The sequence below is a fragment of the Chaetura pelagica genome, unplaced genomic scaffold (assembly GCF_000747805.2).
Source record: "Chaetura pelagica isolate M959 unplaced genomic scaffold, ChaPel_1.0 scaffold109, whole genome shotgun sequence".
Taxonomy (NCBI): domain Eukaryota; kingdom Metazoa; phylum Chordata; class Aves; order Apodiformes; family Apodidae; genus Chaetura; species Chaetura pelagica.
Window position 1 is genome coordinate 4,477,483 of NW_009970725.1, and position 21,182 is coordinate 4,498,664.

At 36.7% G+C, this 21,182-nt stretch overlaps 1 protein-coding gene across 1 annotated transcript in view; it reads right to left on the bottom strand.

The window, feature by feature from the left end:
• ASXL3 (additional sex combs like transcriptional regulator 3) overlaps positions 1–21,182 on the bottom strand; it is a 102,441-nt gene that overhangs the window by 68,060 nt on the left and 13,199 nt on the right. The window contains exons 3-4 of the mRNA XM_010006824.1: positions 4,446–4,554; positions 2,977–3,088 (exon numbers count right to left, since the gene is read on the bottom strand). Of these exons, the coding sequence (XP_010005126.1) occupies positions 2,977–3,088; positions 4,446–4,554 (221 nt within the window). The remainder of the gene's footprint in view (positions 1–2,976; positions 3,089–4,445; positions 4,555–21,182) is intronic.

The window sequence follows — 21,182 nt, forward strand, 5'->3', positions numbered from 1 at the left end:
ACTTTTTAAACCCTTGCTAAACAATTTCTGATCACTCTGACAGAACTGGGGCTTCTGGTCTCTACCACAGTGGAAACAATAGCAAATAAAAATGCAATCAGTCGGGCAATTAAGAATACAATGTGCAAACAGTGTCCATCCTCATAGATACCACACATACTAAGGCTGAAAGGAAGAGACATTTTATCTATTGACCTTTTCTAAAACACAAGTCAGAGAATCTCATATTTTTTGCACTGAATCAGATGTTATTTTTTATGTGACAGAATAGTTTCCTGGAAGGATAAAAAAATCCCAGCTTTAGTGTGAAAAGTTTAACTGATATTGTTAAATTTGGTCTGTTACACCAAATATTTTTTATAGAAATACCTAACTTCAAATATTTACAAACCAATCAAGTCACCACCTCAGCTCTCATAAACTAACTAGACTTTCTCTCCTAAATTTCCCAGCGCAAAATTTGTTCACTCAGAGGTTCTTAAAATTCTCTTCTAAATCCTTTCCTATTTTTCTTAATTATTTCTTACAGCTATAATGAATGTCATACACTAGTAATCATTTAACTAGTGCTATACTCAAAGGAAACACTGTGCCTATATTCTTTAATCAGTACTACCAGAATTATAGTTCAAGAACTTCATTGGACTAATTAGCAAAGGCATCTCAGTCATGGTCAGTTTTCTGTTGTGATCCTTAAATGCTTTTCAGCATCACTGATTTATTGAATATGTTTCCACTGCACAAATATGACCTTTTCCTTAACTTTAAAGTGTTTAAAAAAAATAAATCATGTTGATCGAATGTAATAATTTACATGGCAAGAAAGAGGAGTCTCAATATTATTATTTATTATCAATTAATTTAATCAAGGGGATTTTAAAATGTATTGGCAAAGATATTGAATGAAAAGTGGTCTAATCCTATCGTCAACAGAAGAGCAAAAGAGCTACTCTGGATGGTCATTCCTATACCTTTGCAGATCTAGTAATTTGTAATTTTCAATCCACTTAAAACTGGTTGCATTTCTTGGACATGGTGCTAAGCCAAGCATTCTACACTGTAAATTAAATCATTTAGAGAACTCTACGTATATATCAATATTTGTTTAATAACAGAACTTTCAGTCTGAAGAAAAGCTGTTATCAAACATGCATTACAAAACTATGTCCTGTATCAGCTGACTGATACAAGATATGCCATCTTCAATTCCTTATTGATGATATCCAGCACCAGTCTCTCTCTACCCAATACTCACTATTGCCATCATAGTTATTGTTTTTAAATATATCCACTGCATGACATAGAAAAATTAAAGTGTCTTGTTTTCAAAACATTAAATAAATCAGTTTTCCTGGATTTGTTAAAGATGAAATTATGAGGGAAAGATCTCAGCTTTAAAAACAAGCGATGTGTAATTTACTTCTCTACCCCAAATATTTTAAAATGCTTCATTTTAGCAGCTGCTCTTTTATGTCACCGTAAGTGCTAGAATTATTTTTATTACTGTAAACTGTGAAAATAGTATGCAGCCTCCTCCTAGTCAAAACCCAGCAATTTTCTACTTCTGGCATTCTGGAATCCTTATTTACATCCTACCACTCCTAAATAATTGCCAGGTTTTTGCCATGATTTTTGTTTGATTACAGCAAGTAACAAGAACTTTTACTTTTCTACCTGTAACTGTATTTACACTGCTTTTCACTGTTGTATTCTTCCTGCAACTTAAGGAAGTGTACATCAACAAACTGTCCGAGTATCAGACAAGAACTGTTGAAGAACTACAAATATGTGTATTCACTTATACATGCAATACATACCACATAAGCACATGGATATGCGGAGTCTGTTAACTTACAGACATAATATATCAAATAAAATGAAGAAGCAGAGCCAGTTAATAATTCTTGTTTTTCCAATGAGATTCAAAACCTCACCACTAGAACCACAAAAACGTGTCTTAGGCGGTTCTGTTCTATCACTGAGCCTTCTGTGATTTTTCAGTGCTGCTTGCAAGAAACACTGAAATAGCAGTACCAGTCCTGTACAGGTGCTGCATGGAGGCTAAGTAAGTTGCTCAAGATCGAAAAGGAAGCCTGTAGCAAAACAACATGAGCTGGGCTTTTTCATGTCCTAGTTGTAAACAGGGCACCCTCTCATATACAAAGACAGCCAAGACAGTAGGCTGCAGTCCAGCAGAGGGACAGTTTGTGAGGGAGCAGCAGAAAAGAACAACCAACCAAGGAAAGCCTTATTTCCAAGGTCCTGTGAGGGTTGTTTTTTGTACAAAGTGTTCACTTAATAAGCAATACATTAATGTAGTTTTAATTAGAAGCACATTCATTTCTATTACTTGCAAGTAATTGTAGATGACTGAAGAACTGTGTTTTCTTGATGAGCAATTATTACCTCTCAAAAAGAAAAATTATTTCTAAGGTTGTCATTTCAAGTTCATGTAATGTTTCATTTTGTCATGATCTCAGAGACAAAAAAATGTACAGAATTTGCTACTTCAACATGTCTTTATATCAACACTGCACTCCAGTGAATCTCTACCTGAAAATAAACAACAAACTTTTGTCCTGTACCCAGAACTCTACTGAGGGATAAAGCCCACACTCCCACACTGAAATCAGTGAGATGTCTATCCAACAACTGCAAGTCTGAAGCCCAGTAAAGCAAATTACTCTTTAGCTGTGGAGCCTAGAACAAAAAAAATTGTAAGCCAAAAAATTACCTACTCAAAATAACACCCAACAACCCAACTACTTACTCTTTGTCTTTTAATGGAAGTCAAATAAAGGCACTTGGTGTTCCTGATCTCTTTGAAAGGCCAGAAAAGGAGAGTGACTCAAAACAGTTCCACTGAGTACAAAGCACTACTTACACTGTTTAGAAATCACACCATGAAAATCTTAAGTGAACGTACTTTTTATTTTCCAAAAATATGCCCTTTAATATTGAAATTAAAAAACCTACCACCATTTCCTTCTCCATTATTATTGTTTGTCTCAGCCATTTCAGTGCCATCTAACTCAGAATCACATCCTAAATCCAATGTTCCATCAGTAGGGCATGTTGATTCTTCTTTCTAGTTAAAAAAGAAAAAGAAAACTAAAATTAACAGGAAAAAAATCAACAATGATCCTGCTGCATCTCCAAAAATAGAATACTGCAGTGTACTCTCATGCTTACATTTCAAAAAACAGAATAAAATTAAATACGCTTTGAGTTATGTCAGAGAAAGACATAAAAACAAACCTTCATGAAACAACTTGCAAAGCAAAACCAAACTATTTTGCGAAGTCATAACATACTATTTTAAAAAATAATAATAATAAAGTCAAATAAAATGCCAGGTCTTCCACTTTTTTCTTTTTTTTCTTTTTTTTCTTTTTTTTTTTTACAGAAACAGACTTGTTTTGCTGTTAAAAATCCTAGTTTTCCACTTGAGTGTCCACAGCGCTGCAGCAAAACACAAATCCTTTAATGTTTCTTTTCTGCCTTTGCCTGTTTCCTGAATTCAGATAGCTGAAGCAACCTGGAGCTTACAAGCATAGGAGTGATTGTGAATACCTGGATCTGTGCCAAGAATATCTCCCGTTTTAAAGAAATACAACCAGCATTTGTTTCAGTAAATTAGGAAATGGAGCTTCTGAAAACTGTTAATTCTACCTCAGATACAGATTTCTTTTAGATAGTGGGAGCAGGCAATTCTACATAGTTCTATTTTTAAAAAGCTTTTACATCAAATTAATTACAAAAGATCCTTTCCCCCAGCCCAAAATTTTAACTGGCTACATTTAGACTGCCAAACACAACCTCACATTCATGTTTCTCACCTCTGTCTCACATTCCTCCACTCCTGTTGTGAAGCCCCTCTAAGTTTGATCATGTACAGCAAGAAAAAAATTGCACCCACAGAAATCATTATATACATACCAAAAAAGAAGAAAAAAGAGGAAAAGGAATAGAAACAGCATAAAGGTAAAATTCTATCTCTATAATTACATTCCTTCTCAAAAGGAATGATGCAACCTGTAAACTAAAAGCTGATTTATATTAGATTTGCAAATAATTTTGCACTATTAAAAACCAAAACATTAATACAATTATTTAATAAGAAAGTCAGTGATCCTCTTGAGCTCACTGCTCATGAAACAAAGGCCTTTTTGTGAACAACTCCGACAAAAACAGCATTTTAGCTAAGCTACATGTTTTTTATACCGTATGCCAAATTCAAGAACATACATATGCTTTCTAGGATAAAACATTCAATGCTTACTTTCATTATAAATCCTTTTAAGAGACATCTGAAAGCAGTTAGAAGGACTATCAGGTCATTTCCTCTCCAAAGAATCTAATCTGTTTACCTTTATATCTATTGAGACATTCATAAAATGGATTAATAGCACTATGTACTTTCCATATACAAAATTTTAACTTACTTTGAGAGCGTAGAGTCCCGACTTCCCAGGGATTTTGAAGAATGTTCCATCACCTACACGAGTGTTAGTATGAAGCATTGCATTCAGGCAAGCTAATGGAGAGGTTCCACTGAAAAATAAAATTGTGCAGTCCAAGATTGAGTGCCTCTTGTAAAACTACTCCCTTGGTCATTTTTTTAAAAAAGTCATGCTTGCCTGGCTTTTTTTTGCCTTTTTTTTGCCTTTTTTTTTTTTTTTTTCTCGACCCTGAAAACATCTACATTACAATAACAGGCCAGTTTCAAACTTAATCATATGCATCTGTCCCTTAGGCTCGAGGCAAAAAGTCTGTGAATTATAATTATGTTTTTCTTCATATAGCAACCAACTCCACATTCTAAGAGAAACAAAGTCCAAATATTTATGTGAAATTACTTTGTAAATAACACCATGAAGCCTCATTTTTAAAATCTTGCAGACAATGTGGCTGCTGCACATGAATTTTTTTTTCTCGACCCTGAAAACATCTACATTACAATAACAGGCCAGTTTCAAACTTAATCATATGCATCTGTCCCTTAGGCTCGAGGCAAAAAGTCTGTGAATTATAATTATGTTTTTCTTCATATAGCAACCAACTCCACATTCTAAGAGAAACAAAGTCCAAATATTTATGTGAAATTACTTTGTAAATAACACCATGAAGCCTCATTTTTAAAATCTTGCAGACAATGTGGCTGCTGCACATGAATGATCAAAACAGTACCAAGTTCAAGGGCAGCTGCATCTCATAGGATGAAAGGCAACAAAAGAATAATAAAGAGCCACATTTAAAATTAAGTGTTATATAGTTAAGCTTTCTTCTGGCTTAACATGGTCAACATGCATTACTACTCATAAATACAAGCACATTTGTACCTTCTATGAAGCACTATCTTTTCTAATTAGAGTGGTTTTAGAGATTAAGAGATTGACATACTCTAGGTAGTAACTGTAATATCACTGTGGAGTGCATGTTAAGGGACTATTTAAGAAATACAACACATTAAGGAAAAAAAAGAGCACTTGTACAGATATGTCTTTGCAAAATATGCATGCTTGCATCTGAAAAAGAAGCAAATGTATCTACCCTAGCTACACTTACTCTATTCTGAAAAGATGATCTTAGAAACAGTGGGGAAGAAGGTAGTCATAAATGGATTTGATTTTAATTTAAAAATTAAAGTACAGGATTTATAGATGCACTATAAGATCCTGTCCTCATTTACTGACTAAGGTACATAGTGTACTCAGGGACTGAATCTGAAACTGTGCTTCTTCCCTGGGGTCCTCTGCCTGCACGCACGCTTATCTTTAGCCACGTAAATACATTCCACTTGGCTAAGTGGAACAATGCCTGTGCATTAAATTAAGTGTGTTGCTAAGTATATCAGAATTAATTATATACTCAACGATAAACCAGGAACAGGGCTTCAAAAGTCCATCAGAAATTACTGTTCTTTATTACGATATTTTATAGCACAACATCCAATCTTTGTTGAAAAATGCATATTTTTTATAAATGAATAAAACTGGACTTAAATTGTCATCTTTCATATGATGACGCTTTCTGTTGATTTCCACGGCCCTGTTACAACAAAATTAATCTTTATTGTACATGTATTAAAATTATGGTAAGATGGATAGTGTGGTAACTGCTCTTTCAGTAAAATTTAAACTTGAAAGTGTCCTTAGGACAGGAAGACCTATCCAAGACAGTTTATTTACTGTTGGTCACTTAATGCATCACATTACTACATTGAAAATCAAAAAGTACAAGTAAAAATGCTGCTTGCTGATAAACACATCAGATATTGATTTTATGAATATTCTAAATGTAATAATGAAATATGAAAATTCTGACAAGTTTTTGTTGCTTCTTTTCCCCCCCTGCAAATAAAACCAATTCCACATTTGGTTTTGATATAATACTATAACAACATACGAAACTAAATATGGTAAAAATATAATGATACTGCAAGCAGTAGCACAGAAAATACTAAAACATTCAATTGAATTTAACAATCACTTTAACTACTTTTGGAATAAGTGGGATACTTCTCTTTACACATTTTCCTTATTGTATTGATGTTTGACAAGCAAAACCAGAAAGTGCTTAATAAAGCAATTCTAGTATTGTAATTTCTTCCATATGTTAATATACATAACGTGAAGCAATTTTGACTCTCAGTCTTGGATCTTTTCAGCGAAACATTATCATAGATTAAGACTTTTCTCTGCAAGACAGAAAGAACTTGCTGACTGTGCAATGGAAGACAAACTCAATATATCAAGAAAGAAAACTGTGTGCATGTATTAAAGATTTGCATCCTTTTCCTATACTGATGCAAATACTCTGACTCCACGCTTATTTTTAGATATCATTAACCAATGAAAATGATACAAGATGAATGAACCCAAAACAGAAGATTTGGCAATATCTCATGATGACTACTGTGCTCACAGCAGATATCTTAATCTTCCAAGTCTAGCCAACTGGCAAGTGGACAATAGAATCTACTCTCTGACTTACAAAGCAATCCATATCAGCTACTGAGCCAAGAAGTACTTTCACTACTGTAATGTTTATTTCATACAGATATCTGCAATTCCTAAATAACATGGCATGCAAGCAAAGAGCTATATCCACCCTTCTTGAAAATTGGAATTGTGTATGTCTATAAGGGGTACAAAACAAACCACACATACTTAAGTTGCAAATTAAATAATAATCTGGACACTGTAGGACAGGATTTATTTCAAGCTAGCAGCTCAAACTGAAATTTCACAGTGTCCTTTATCACTGCAATTTTGATCCATGTTAACCAATGATTTGCCTATTCTTCCGTCAACACAGGAATCCTTAAAACACTGCATTAAAATTCCCAAATGTTACCCACAAGGGATGCTGGAAAGACTTGTAATACATGCTATCACAACCCACGGGACTGTGCTTAGAAAAGCCAGCAATCAAAGATCCCATGATGCAGACTGATGTCTGAATCATAGAGCAATTTCTGAGGGATCCATACTACTTATTGCATGCTTTCTAAATTCTCCTGCAGCCTGAGGACATACTCATTCTTCTCAGAGCTGCTGGAATGTATTAATACAGCAGCCAAGGACTGTCAAATATAAGGCTGAGTATCTTTGAATCTGAAAAATGGCACAGTTTGGCCCAAGTTCTTGAAACACTCGAAATCAGTTTAACTTTGACTCAGACAAATTAAATTGGATACAACAGTATTCTACTTTGTAACTTGATATCTATGAATTTTTAGAGCCATAACATCTTTTAAACCAATATGCTGCAAGTTTTGTTGCCATAGTCTACATGCTAGGAATATGTTTATCATTTACAGTTATCGGATGCAGAACTTTCATATTATTTATAATTTTGGGGGTGAGATTGTTTTAAATCGTTGGGGTATTCTAGAAGTTACTTATATATGTGAGTTACCCTCTGTAGCAGTATGTCTTTAAGATTGATCACCTTCTGCTTGTATGCTTATTATTATATGTATTTACATATAAACATACCTACAAGTAGTATACCCACACCTATGCACTTTCAGAAAGATTAAAAAAAAATAAAAGTTACTTACTTTCTGTAAAGTTGATATGAAGTCACAGCAACCAGCAACAAAGGAAAGAGAAAGAATTACTGATTAGCCTTCCAATATAAAAGTTGTTCATACAATTTGATCACTTAAAAGACATAAAACATTTTAATATTTCATAAATGTTACTCTCCAGAATCACTCTAAATTGGTAGTAATAAACATAACCTTTTAAATACAATCACAAAATTTCCATGCAAGCTTCTCACCCCAAGTCTCCCAGTCAGAGGTATCTCCAATATTTTGTGATTCTGGGCTCCCTCTACTGGTCATGCAGACCGTGTTACCTAAATCAAAATGCCGGACTACACAGTCTCTCTGTACACAAAGCCCTGAAAAACTTGTAGGGGAAGGACAAATTTAAGCGACTTTCTCCCTGACCCTTCTCGCAATCCTTCAAAGTGTGTACAAACACCAGTAAAAACTCAACTTACTTTTATATTGTAAACTTCTCAAACACAGTTTTGTTAGAAAAGCCCCCAAAACTTTCTAGTTATTCTTTTAATTCTAATGGTGTTCCTAGACTGCTTGCCAAGAGAAAACAATTATGATCTTGGCAAAAACATCAAAATGTTTTAAATATGGAAAATAATTGGCTAAAGCCAACCTGTCCAGACAGTGAAAATTTCCTGACACTATACAGACAAGGCACCTCAGGTCCTGCAGCAGGCAGCATTTCAGCTACAGCCCCCTTACATGTGCTCATAGCCCTCCCCCAGAGCTTATAAGGGTGCCTGATACATTCCCAAACTGAACAGCAACTGCTGTAAGAGGAGCACTTATCTGTCGTAAATGTGATTGCCATTTATTTGTTTGAGATCATCTGCTTGTTTTATACAGATCCATGAATAGTCACAAGGGAGCTACAATTTTTACTCACTGCTGGAAACAAACTAAAACTAAAAGGCTTCAGAAGGAATTTCTAGACCTGATACAAAGTTACACAGAATAAAATATGCTTACAATGCTTGCAAGTTACACCAACTTGGGGAGGGCTTTGTTTAAGCTCCCTGGAAGAAAGGCCCTGAAGTAAAAAATACCGTGATGCACTGGAGACAGCATTTAAAATAAAAATTACTAAATTCAGTCAAAAGAAGTGCTAGGTGCAATACAATGGAGCATGAAATCAAATCCAGAAAATACATATTTTCCTGGTACGTCAAAGGGACTGACACCAGCAGTGAAATGGATCAGAATGTAACAGTATGTGTCAGCCAGATTGCTGGCCAAGACATGTACAAGATGAATATTCTCTTAAGACCACTGCTAGTGCATATCTGTCAAATTCTAGGCCTATTTAAAGAGAAATATAGGCAAAAAGTATAAAGAAGAACAAGAGTAATAATAGATAAAGAAACAAAGACTTATGAGGGAAGGCTGTAGAAAACACAGTGTGGTCCAGAAAACAGAATGCATAATTGCAACTTTTCAGAAAAATATAAAAGGCTGTTAGAAGACAATGGAGATAAATGTTCATTGTGGCCACTGGGGGAAGAAAAAGAAAGTTCACAGGTAGTCTAAAAGTCTGAATGTAGCTGTTTTTTAATCAACACCAGAACAGAGCAAGGAAGTTTGTAAAATGACCTTCATCAGAAGATCAAACATGCACCATTCTTGGCTGATACATATACTGGAAACTGTCCCAGTATCAGTGTTTGCATTGAATGACTTCTTCAACATGCATACAGCACTGTATCCTAGAATTCTTTATCTCTTCAATTAAAAAATAAATAAATAATCATTTAAGCCTGAGGCTTACCATATACCCTAAGAATACTTTTCCCAATGTACAGAGCAGCCAGAAATGCTGAAGAATTGACTAGAGATGTCCAGATGCGTGCTGCTTGCTGAAGTGTTGTTTCACAGAGCCATGCATGCAGTCCTGGATGCCTGGTGTGATGCAGCCAAAGCAGCAGATTTCCCAGTTTCCACGGATCCATGTGTCCATGGTCTTGCTGTCGTATGCCAGCAAAATGTCTAAACTTGCCTTACAAGACTGTAGCCATGACCAAGCTTGGGAATGACACAAAAAAGCACCAGGAACCCAGGCAGCAATAGCAAGGCAAGAAGATAGATGTCCTATATACCAAGAATATAGCCAAACTGCCACTGACAACCCTCAGAGCCACTCTTCCTCCCAGCCTTGCTTGACTGAGCTTGGCAGGGCTGCAGCAGCACTGAGGCCAAGAAAAGCCCTTCCAGCCCAGGTTCATGAAAAAGAAGCAGGAGCAGTTCAGTGAACAGAAAACAGGAAAAAAACACAACCCAGATATTTTACTGTATTCGAATGGTACAGGCATAGAATCCTTCCCTTGGCACAGAGGGAAGCAGAGAGCACAGAGTAAATGGCTGAAAACAATGATGATGAGTGCAAGATTTCCTGCCAACCATCAACAAGCTTTTCAGCAATAAAAGCTTCAAGTTAGACTAAGCAAATCAAACCACATGCTGATGAAGTCCCCACTGTCCTCTTCTCTGGTTATTTTGTAGATCCCTACAAAGGTAGACCACAGGCAGTATACTTGCTTTCTCATCCAGTGTGTTCTAGGTAAAATTTCATTCAGAGCCATCCTTCTTTCAATAGACAGCAAAATCATGGACTAAACACATTATTACAAATAAAACCAATTTAACCAATCATCAAAGTAATTTTAATTTGAACAATCAATTCAAATCTTCATTCTGATTTTTCTTCATTTATTTTCCTATTGCAAAGTAAATTCATTCATTGCTTGAAATGATTAGAATAACCCCAAATAAGTAGAAATTTAATATAACAGTACTTTTTCCTAATTGGGAGACTATAAATGCATTCAGTAATTATCTAACTCATAAAAATTAATCTAAGTAATATTTTCTGATGTTAAAATAACAATGAGATTTTATTTACTAAATCAGTACAAGTATGCTTCTGTTAAGTCATCTTTTGAAAGAAAATGGAATATTTGTTAAAGAATCACTTAAATGCTGAATGAAAACACATGAGATATATTGGATAAAAAAAGAAAAAAGAAGCATTTCAAAGTATTACATATCCAACATAATTTATTAAATAATAAAAATATATTTTTGTAAGTGGGTGGTAGGCAGCTAAGGAATAATCTACAATTTTTATATAAAGACTAGTGAAACTGTATAACTGGTAGATTGTAAAGACTCACACAAAGTTTTTATTCATCTTCTTAAATTTAAAGGGACTCCTAATAAGAACTACAAAAAACACTCCTGATGCCTACAGCTGGTGTGACTGTCAAAACTATGTTCTGAAGTCTTAACCACTTAAATAACAAAGTCATAATAAATAAAGCCTTTAAATAGTTGTTTGTTAAAGTTTTATATGAAGTGAAATGCATACAGGTAGAATAATATTTATGAAGTTCAAATAAACTATACTTAAGGTTTATTACTAATAAAAGCTCTCACAATTGGATCTTTAAATGTATTATAAAGATTAAAAGTCAATTCTGAAAACAAATAAATCTATATTTTAAGCTTGTTTTTAAATCAATTTTATCCTCATTAGCCAAAATGACCATCAGTTTTGTTCTCATTTGGGCAGTAAACCTAAAGTAAATTTTACATCTCTGGTTGTACTGATGTTCCACACATAGCATCTCATTTTAAGCCTTCAAATACCACAGACACAACTATTATTCCTGGGCAGATCAGGTAAGCCAGAAACTCACAGCTATCAGACAAGACAGACTGGTACAGCTGATTGACTGTAGTCTCCCAGACTGCAAACAAATCCCAGAAGACAACAGGGAAAAAGACTTGTTATATACAATACCAACATCACTTCATCCTCATCCCTCTTCTTGTTTTTCTAAACCAGATGAAGATAGAGGCTAGAATACTATTAGCAAGCATGATGCAAAGAACAAGGACCAGTACAGATGTGCTAAAATGTAACACATGCATCATAGATACCTTGAGTCTGTCTCACAAGCTAGCAGAACTTACTTATCAGCTTCCACTGAAGGTAAACAAAGTAGTCAATCTAAAATATCTAAAGCAGAAGAAGATAGTGATGAACTTGAACCTTGCCCTTTGTAGTTCGTGAAGGCATTACATGCAGTCGGAATCACCGATGACTAAAGTTTCAGATACATTACCAAGAAACTGAATCTTTTTGTTGGCTGTCAAAGGTGAAATTATATGGAGAATTACAAGAGAGGAATTAAACATGAACGCTAAATTTAAGCCAGGTATCACAAAAGGGTATTTTTGCATTCCTTAGCAGGAAATCTCATTTACAAACTCACCTAGTCTGGTTTCACATTTTTAATTCACCAAACCTGGAATAAGGGAAGGAGATGGAAGTGAAGCTGCTTTCACAGAACGAACAGTGTTCTCCATCTATTGCCAGACTGCCTCTGAAGCATTAAACAATGCTGTCAAAGGAGCCACCCGAAGAGACACACAAAGATTATTCAAGTCTTCTGTGAAAGGATATACATAATAAACAAATACTGGAGACTGTGCCACTACCTTTAAGACTATTTCTACCACTTCTAGGATCCTCTTACATGAACCAATCTCTCCATGAGCCTTTCCTACATCTATACCCAGCCATTGTGCACAGTGATTACATGGTATTAGCACACACAATACAGCACAAGCACAAAAAAACTCTAGCTACACATAATCATGTAAAAAACAGGGTGGAGAAGTGGTGAAACTGCTAGCTGAAGGCAAACATGACAAAAAGACCAGGAACACTGGTAAGGAAAGACTGGTTTGTTTCTTTGTTTGAGAGTTCACCAGAATGGTTGCATTCACCCACAGTCAGACACAAGGGACTAACTGACCACACAATCTAAGGTGATACTTAGTTTTCTTCGTAAAGGGAAACTCTCATGCATGACTACTCATAAAATTTTATCCCAATTCCGTTTCAATAGCTAAGAACTTGGCTCACTTTTGCAAATGATGGCATAGATGTAGCTTTTTTTCATCTGTTAGCTGTATTGCAGCACCACAGTATACCTAATACTTTTTCCCTGTACTTTCTGCCCTGTACTATCAGCCTTTGATAGACATTTCAATCAACTTCAGCACTTCCACCCTTACCTCTAGAGTACTCAGCAGTCTGAGGGCATGGAAGTGGATTCCCCAACACTGGACATTTCTAAGATTCAGCTGAGCTGACCATTTTGTCTAGACTGGTTTTTCCAAGAAAGCTTGGACCAGATGATCCTTGAGGACCCTTCCAACTTTGTATTCCATGATTCTAGTACCCTACAACACTGAAAATGATATCTAGATTCTTGGTATCTAGAGCAAAGTGTACTGTATCTCCTAGTGCTAGAAGCCTGGAAAAACTGATGGTGACAAACCTGGTGACAAACAGCAACAGTAGCTTTATTACGACTTGTTCAAAACAATAAAATTAAAATCCCCAGGAACTAAAGTTTATTGCAAATCTCAATACTCCTTAAAGCCAGGGAGGACTATTTTTTTTTTTTTTTTTAGCTTTGTTTTGCCTTGGGTTTTGTGTGAGTTTTTTGTTTGTTTTTTTTCTTTGGTTTTGTTTGCTTTGTTGTTTGTTTTTCTTTGGTTTTGTTTGCTTTTTTGTTTGTTTGTTTTTCTTTGGTTTTGTTTGCTTTTTTGTTTGGTTGGATTTTTAACCATTTTCTCTCACAAGAAAGCATTTACATACAAAAGTTTCAGAACATGTGTAAAGTTTAAAAGTGTTCCTGAATAGAATTTTACAGTTATTGTCATGGATTTTCCCCTGAAAGTATATAATAATTAAAAGAAAACAGTTATCAAAGGAAAAATTTCCTATGGAGATACAAGTTTACTCCTAACTTTATAATGTATTTGAAAACAAGATGCTACCAGTATAGCAGAAAAATTTGAGAAGAAAAAAAAAGTGTACATATCATCATACCAATACCCCATTATAAACTGCAGACAGAAAGATACAGACATACTTGCCTGAAATTTTAACATGACTACCCCTTACTTTTGCTGAATATCCTTGCCCTTTTCTCAGCCACGCCTCTGAGTAGATCTCTGAATATCTTGAATGTTCTGAAAAGTATGCTTGAAACACCATGACACGTCTTTAAATTATATTCACATATGGCAACAAGCATTCCATGACCAAAAAGGAATGAGAATACAAGTTTTATGGAGAATATTTACACTTTCCTGTGTTCCCAACACCTGGGGAAACCCCAGGTTTTTATTCTTTATGAAGAAAAATTTCAAATACAGGATATATAGTAAAAGTATCTCTGTACCTTGAGTCCTTAGCATTTCGTTAGATGTAGTACAAATAATACAAGAAAAAAAAAACAAAAACAACACTAAAAAACAAACAAACATACAAAAGCACACACAAAAAAAATAAACAAAAACAAATTAACCAACCACATGAAAGACACATGTAAAGATTAAAGAATACCTTTTGAAATCATCCTAAAAGAAAAATGTTTCAGGAAGAAAATATCCCAGGAGAACAAGAAATCAGTATGCATCAGAGCTGGTCATGACAGCGAAGGTGTCATCTATACTGAGAACACCTTCATTCAACACCACATGAAAGAAATTACTTGATTTATTTCTGTAACAAATTCTTATACTGGTCCAAAAATACAGTTCTCTCTGACAGCTACTTCCTATTCAAGAACACATACTTTTTCTTTTCTCTTTTAATAAAATATTTCCTTTTACTAGTTTTAACTAATTTCATTAAAAAGCAATAGTACATTTGTCATAGTCTGCTCTATTACTAAAGATCACCACGAAGGATAAAATTATAAGGTAAAAAAAAAATTCTTGCTACAAGAAGGAACTCTGGAGTAGAGGTTAAAAAACTGCTGTCTGAAAGAAATGATGGTTTTGATATATACGTCTTATTTTAGTATCAGATTTCACAGGCCCTTGTGGGTTTTAAACACATATGTTTAGAAAAATGAAGTAATGAGTGTGCTACAATCAAAAATGTACTAAATCCAAGAAAAACATTGCCACAAAACATGCAATGTATAAAATAAATAAAAAACCCCCACACCCCACCCTTCCAAATATTCTTGGCTTCAAGTTGGGTGAAGCTTACTCCTAAAGAAAAAAATAAGCTGGAAAGTAAAGTGACTATGCTGAACAAGACAAAGTAATCACTGAGTGCCTTTTGGCCACTAAAATATAATCATCCTACACTAGGGACCCTCTATGAAGTTATCCCAGGTTCTTCGACTTTTTAATAGGCCAGTCTCCACAACTTTCTCTGTAGTGCTTTAAGAATATCTTGTGTGTTACTGAGATATAACTGGTTAGTCAAATGCAAAATAAAAATACACCCCCACCCCCCCAAAAATGTTACAGCTATTTGAAAGAACATTCACCTTCACCAAAGTTCACAGTCATATCATTGTAGCCTGATTTACACTGGAAGGAACTTCTAGAAGACATCTAGTCCAACCTCCTGCTCAAAGCAGGGCCATCTGGATCTGGGCCTTGTCCAGACAAGCTTTGTGCAATCTCCAGGAATGGACACTTCATGGCCTCTCTGGACAGCCTCCTCCCATGAATAACTACTCTCATTGAGAAAGCATTTTCCTGAGTATCAAATCAGAATTTTCCATGTTCCAATTTGTGTCTGATGCCTCGCATTGTTGCTTCTCATGCTGTCACTGTGCAACCTCCAAAAAAAAAAAAAAGCCTGGCTCTGTTTCTCTACGCTCTCCCATTAGTGAACAGAGGACTGCCATGTGTTCCACATGAGCCTTCTCTTCTACTTTGTGAACAAGTTCATCTCTCTGATCCTTTTCTCATACACCATATACTCTACCCTCCAGTCATCTTGGTGAACCTTCACTGGACTTCACTCCGGCGTATTAATCTCCTTCCTGTACTAGGAAATCGAGTTCCAGAAAGAATACTCCTCCCTGGTGACGAACAACAGGACCCAAGGGAATGGTAGGAAGATGTGCAGGGGGAGGTTTAGGAAAAGATTCTTCACCTAGAGGGTGGTGGAGCACTGGAACAAGGGGAAGGGAAGCAGTAATGGCACCGAGCCTGACAATATTCAAGAAACATTCGGACAAAGCCTTCAGGGACATGGTGAGAACTTTGGGGTGGTCCTGTTCTGGGTCAGGAATTGGAATTCGTGATCCAGGCTGTCCAAGGAGGTGGTTGAGCCACCATCCCTGCAGACATCTAAAAAGACAGATGTGGTGACAGGTTTAGTAGTGGATGTGGCAGTTAGGGTAGTGGTTGGACTCAATGATCTTGAATGATACCGTGATACTGTAACACCTTTGATCAAAACAGTTCAGGCAAATTTTCATCCACCTTATTGTCCACTTATTGAGTTACTATCTCACCACTTTGACTGTGAAGATACTATGGGAAATTATGCCAAATTTATGACTTCTGGCAATTTCCAAATTTCCAACTGCCCAATCTCAGAAGTCTCTATCCACAGCTCATTCCATTATCTTTTCTAGCCATCTCTATTTCACATTGCAGAATCTTGATTCTTGCCTCTGCAAAGATCCTTTTGATCTCCTGTTTGTCCCCTTTTGTGCTCCAAAGTCTGTTAATCCCTCCCAAAGCTCCTTCTCCTGGCAACTCGGCACCCTGACCAGAGTGTACTTCCCCAGGGTGAGGCCAAAACCTTCCTCAGTGCAAGTCCTAAACACAGGAGTACAGCCCAAGATCTGGAGTTCTCCCTGGCTTAAGGCATCTGATGTGCCAGGAACAGTTGCTGGTGACCATGCACATCAGTACCATCACTGTACAGTCGTAAGCAATCCCACATTGTCATGAGCTAATTTTCTGCATCCCTTTGTGCTGCTCTTGTACTAACTGCTGTGATAACTGCTAGGTCCCTTAGCTCCCTCTGTGTCCTGTGCTCTGGGAGCTGTATTCTTGCCCACTAGTTATATAACTACTCCTTAAGTATTTATCAAACAGGTGCTTGGCACTGCTTGATTAACAGTCAGTTGAAGACAAATTACATAGGTAGTCCACAACCAGGAACTAGCCAACAAAAGCTGTCTGTAAGAGCTGACAGAGGCAAATGCCTATATAGGCCAGCCCAAACCTGCAGCAGCAAGACACTGAAGTTTCCAGAAGCAGGAACTCCCAGAATATTATTTCTGAAGCTTCCTGAAGATGCATGGAAACCGCTGCAACTGCTAGGTCTCTATTAGCTGCCTCTGCTGGAGATCTGGCAACAGAGTGACAAAACACACTGCAAACAACAGGACTTCTGAGCTGCTGCACCACCCACAGAAGCAGCCCATGTAGCATCTGACAGTGGCTTCATTAACTATTGTTGCACAGTGAAAAGGGAAAAAGAAAAGGGAACAAAGTGTTGCCAGCAAACCACTGCGTTCCAAGTCTAGTTCAGAAGACTGAGCAGGACTTCCACCTTATCATGCTATACCAGGAACGTAATCCTGATGCAATCACAGCTTCCAGCCACACTCCTCCTCTGATTGATTAGAAGAATCTCCAGCCTTTCTTACCATCAACAGCAGGGGCTTTTGTTACCAGAGTTGTGTTACTGACAAGACATCACTCTGCAGTTATCCCAGCGATAGTGCATCTGTGTACCTGCATGAAAGGCAATGGAGTGGTTTCTGCTTTCACCAGCGAGGTTTGCACCAAGATTAATACTGGGTTCACATCACTTCCAGCCAGTTGTCACTTAAAGCAGCAGCTTGAGTGGCTTCCCTATAAAACAGACCACATGTTCCTGCCTCCGTAACATGTTCACTCTGCCCTCCTCCATAACATGTTCTCCCTGTCCTCCTCCCCCCGCCTCTCACTCTCTCTCTCTCTCTTTTTTTTTTTTTTTTCTATTTTCTTTTTTACTTTAAATCTTGATTATTACCCCAAACAGCCATGTGAATGCTTGTGCCAGCACACAGGGAGGTGGACAGCCCAGAACAGGAAAAACAGCTTGGAGAGAGCAGGATTATTCTTTCGGTTGCAATATTGGTTTACAGTAACTGGAGAAGAATGGCCGCAGACTGACACAACTGGTTCCCATTTCAGACTTCTCAGAGCAAGGCCTGTATTTCACCTTTTGTCAGTAACACAACATGCTCCCTACAGCCGCTCCCAAACCTACATGCCAAATGCAGCTCGTTGGCCTGAGCTGCAACCCCTTGGGTTGCTACATCTGGCACCAGAAGACACCACGGAGGGGAGAGGCAGAGGTACAACCCTGCTAAGCAAAAGCAGAATTACCAAGCTTGAAGGAGCCTCAAACCCCTACACATTCTTCCATTTGAGCCTAATGTCATATCCCTGCTCTCTCATGTGATTTCAGTGCAGTTTTCCAGTTTCCATTAACACCAACTGCAACTAAGTTTATAAAATCAGAATAGGTGCTTACATACCAACATCTCCTCCCACCTTCCCCCAGTAATGAAAAGGCCAGAGGCAAAACACACATGCTGTTAAGACGTATTAGAATTAAATGTTAAAATGTAAGCATATTTCAGAGAAAAGGTTTAAATTGTGACATATTCAACCATTCAAAGGAAATAAACAAATATTGCTGAGCAAAGCTCACTAACTACTGCACAGTTTAAAACTACTGGTTATATTTTATGAGAATTAAGGATTTATTCTTTCACTTCAGAAGTCTTTAAATCTTGAACATGCTACTCAATGTTGAGCCACCAGACTGTAATGAGAAGATTACTTTATTAAATAATATTTCTCCCTGATAGAAAGGACAGCATTAAAACAAATTGCTATGCTGAACTTAAAAGTGATTTATTTTTCCTTCCTTACGCTTGCTAGCAAGAATCATATTAATTTGAGTTATCCTAATTAAATTGTTTAATTAACTTTGCCCATTCTCAAAAATTGGCACACAGCAACATGCTATCCTGACTGAGTTTGTTACATTGTGCTATTTCAGCCACACCATCCATCTGCTTAAGTAATCAGTTTTCCAAATCAGTAAGAAAGTTTTTAATGCTTATAATTTCTATGGAAATTTTTACCTGGAAAGATTCTATCTATTCACTGAATGGCAATGCTGAAACCACCAAAGCTGAGTTATTTTAATATAAGGATTTTACAGTTTCACTTCACGGAAAGTAATTTCCAGGGTCTTGGTTACCACATGCCAGTACCACATGCAAGCTCTTCCAGTCAACTAAAATTTTTAACATTGTTGCTAACAGCATTCAGTTACAGATTCCTTGACCACAATGGACTTGCTTGGACTTGTTTCCTTTTGATTTTTTATTTTTTTTTTTCCATATTCCTGTCTTCTTTCATTTTCCTTTCTATCTTCTTTTCTTTTTCTCTTTTCTTCCTCTCCTTTCTCTTCTCCCTCCTTCTGTCTCTCCTGCCCTTCATATCTCTTTGTTTTTCTTTCCCCTTTTTCTCTCTTCTTTCCTTTCAAACTTCATTCCCTCCCTCAGATCTCCTCTCCCTCCTTTAATACTCTCTGTTCTTTCATTTCAGCTTTTTTCTCTTATTTTTCATTGTCTTCTCTCTTTTCTTCCCCTGTATTTATTCTCTCTTTTTTGCTACTTTTTTTTTCTTTCCTCTCTTTCTTGTTTTTCTCTTTCCTCTCCTTTCTTTTTTTTCTCTTCCGTTTTGCTCTTCTCTCTTTTTTTCCTTTCTATCTTATTTTCCTTTTTTCTTCCCTTTTCTCCTTCTTTCTCTTATCTGTTTTCTTCCTCTCTCTTTCCTTTCTCTTGTGGTGGCCTAGCCTTGGGCAGCAGCCAAATACCCACCCAGCCTCTCAAACCCCCTCTGAAATAGGAAACAGAGAGAAAAGGGGATGAAAAAGCTTGTGGGTTGAGATAAAGACAGGGAGAGATAGCCTACTAGTTACCATGAGAGACAAAACAGACTTGCTCTGAGGAAAATTAATTTACTAATTTTCTCAATTCCTCTACTTCACTCTCACTGAGTGGTACTGAGGGTTACAATCATTTCAAAGCAGCTTGCTCCAGCCTGAGCTGTCCATGGGCAACAGCTCCTTCAAGAAATATCCAAATGTTCCAGCATTGGGTCCTCCATGGGCTGCACAGCAACTGCTGCTCTGGCCCTGGTGCACCTCCTCTTTTGATGACCTCGGTGTTCACACTACTGTTCCACACTCCCTTTCTTACCCTCCTCTTGTGCAAGTGCTGTTTTTCCCCCTCTTCAATATGCTACCACAGAACCATCAGCACTGCTGAGGGGCCCAGCTGTGCCCTGCGGGGGTCAGTTGGAATCAGCAGAAACTGGATGGCACAGCCCCAGCCTCTCCTCACAGAGGCCACCCTGCAGCATCCGCAGCCAGTACCGTGCCAGGTGCAACTCTTCTTTCTCTCTTTTCCTCTTCTTTCTTGTCCCTTTCCTTTCTCCTTTCTCTTTATACTCCTCCAAGTTTTATCTTCTCTCCCTGTATCGTTTTCTCACTTCCTCTTCTCCCTTTCCTCATTCTCTTCTCATTCTCTCTTGCTCCCCCACCCCTCCATTCTATAATATCCTATTCTCACAAAAGAATCATACTTCTTCTAAAGTAGAAGCATAAAATAACAACCCTGTTTACAAAACAAGAACAACTGAAATCACTCAGTTTAATTTTCTTCTTGTTCATTTCTAATCCAAATAAACAAAATATATAATTCCTTATTCCTTCTCACTCAAAAAAAAAAACCAGAGGAATCTCCACAGCTTTTTTTCTTTGTTTCTTCTCCCCAGTTTTCAATCAGAGCATGAATTCTAACTGTATGACTTTAGAATTTTGAAACTAAACATCAAATTCTGCTATAATTACATAAAAATGTCATGATTATTTTTAGCATCCAAAACATTGTATCCAATCCAAAAGAAGAAAAAGGAAGTTAAGAAACATGAGAACATCCCATTTCTGCATCTTCAGTTCACATCCAGTTGACACAAAAAGGACTTCTAAAATCTATTATATAATGTGAAAGACAGACTGAATTAAAAGAAACATTCCTTCCCTTACAAAAAAGCTTTTTCTCAATACATTTGTATTTGAAGAGTAATTCAGCACTTGAGAATGTTCTGCTCAAATCACCAATACAAGCAGAAAAGTCAAACTGATACAAAGAGTATGGAAGCTGAGAGAAATCGCAAATAAATACCGATGCAA